Genomic DNA, 858 nt, shown 5'->3' on the forward strand with positions numbered 1-858 from the left:
CAAAACCATCTCTGAAGCCTGTGGAATACCATTTGGCCGTTAGCCTACATGCTGAAAAAAGTGTGTCAGAGTGGGGTAAGAAAAAAAGTAGGAAGAGACTTCAAAATGCACATGTGAAAGGGGACTGCAAAACGTCAGATTAAAGTACATCCAACATCGGTGACTGTGTAGTCCAAAGAGATTGTTTCACTTCTCCCTTTTGATCAGTCATGATCATTTATACTTCCGTTTTCCTTTATATTCTCTTCTTGGTCCTTATGGAGCTGCTCCACAAAGCCAGGATTTGGACAAGCTGCAGGCCTTGCATTTTTCACCAAGGAAAAGGCTCTAGCAAAACTCAGTCCTTCTGAATTCATGAGAAAACCAATGACTACCGCCGCTGCACGGGAGACTCCTGCATTGCAGTGGACCAGTACCACACCATCCTTCAAGACATGAAGGGAACATACATTGGGATGTTCATCAAGTTGACAGCAACAAGTATTAGAAACTTTATCTAAAAGCCTTTCTCACGTTCACGGGGGCACGCTTCCTGATCACACAGACCACAGCAGTGGAAAGATGCCCTCTACATCTATTTCCACTACCTGAGAAAGTGCCTGTGGTGACCTGTAAATCCACTATCTCCTTTATACTATGACATTAAAAATCCGATTTTTGCCACTACTAATGAAGCAATTGCTGAGGTTTATCCACTGTAGATATGGAGTAGTTTTAACTGATTTAAGACCTTATATATAAGCATATAATGCTCCATAATTGAGATCGGTATCTAGCAGTGGCACTGAGGGTAAAAAGGCAGCATTGAAAGTAACCTCTTTTTTCTTTGTATGGTTCATGCTTTATTTTCCTCTTTCA

General features: G+C 41.5%; 1 protein-coding gene across 1 annotated transcript in view; it reads right to left on the bottom strand.

The window, feature by feature from the left end:
• Positions 1-203: 203 nt before the first annotated feature.
• DUSP19 (dual specificity phosphatase 19) overlaps positions 204-858 on the bottom strand; it is a gene marked incomplete at its 5' end in the record, with an annotated part of 4,183 nt that continues 3,528 nt past the window's right edge. Inside the window, one exon of the mRNA XM_010147205.1 lies at positions 204-425. Within this exon, the coding sequence (XP_010145507.1) occupies positions 204-425 (222 nt within the window). The remainder of the gene's footprint in view (positions 426-858) is intronic.

The sequence above is a fragment of the Eurypyga helias genome, unplaced genomic scaffold (genome assembly GCF_000690775.1).
Source record: "Eurypyga helias isolate BGI_N326 unplaced genomic scaffold, ASM69077v1 scaffold16212, whole genome shotgun sequence".
Lineage (NCBI taxonomy): Eukaryota > Metazoa > Chordata > Aves > Eurypygiformes > Eurypygidae > Eurypyga > Eurypyga helias.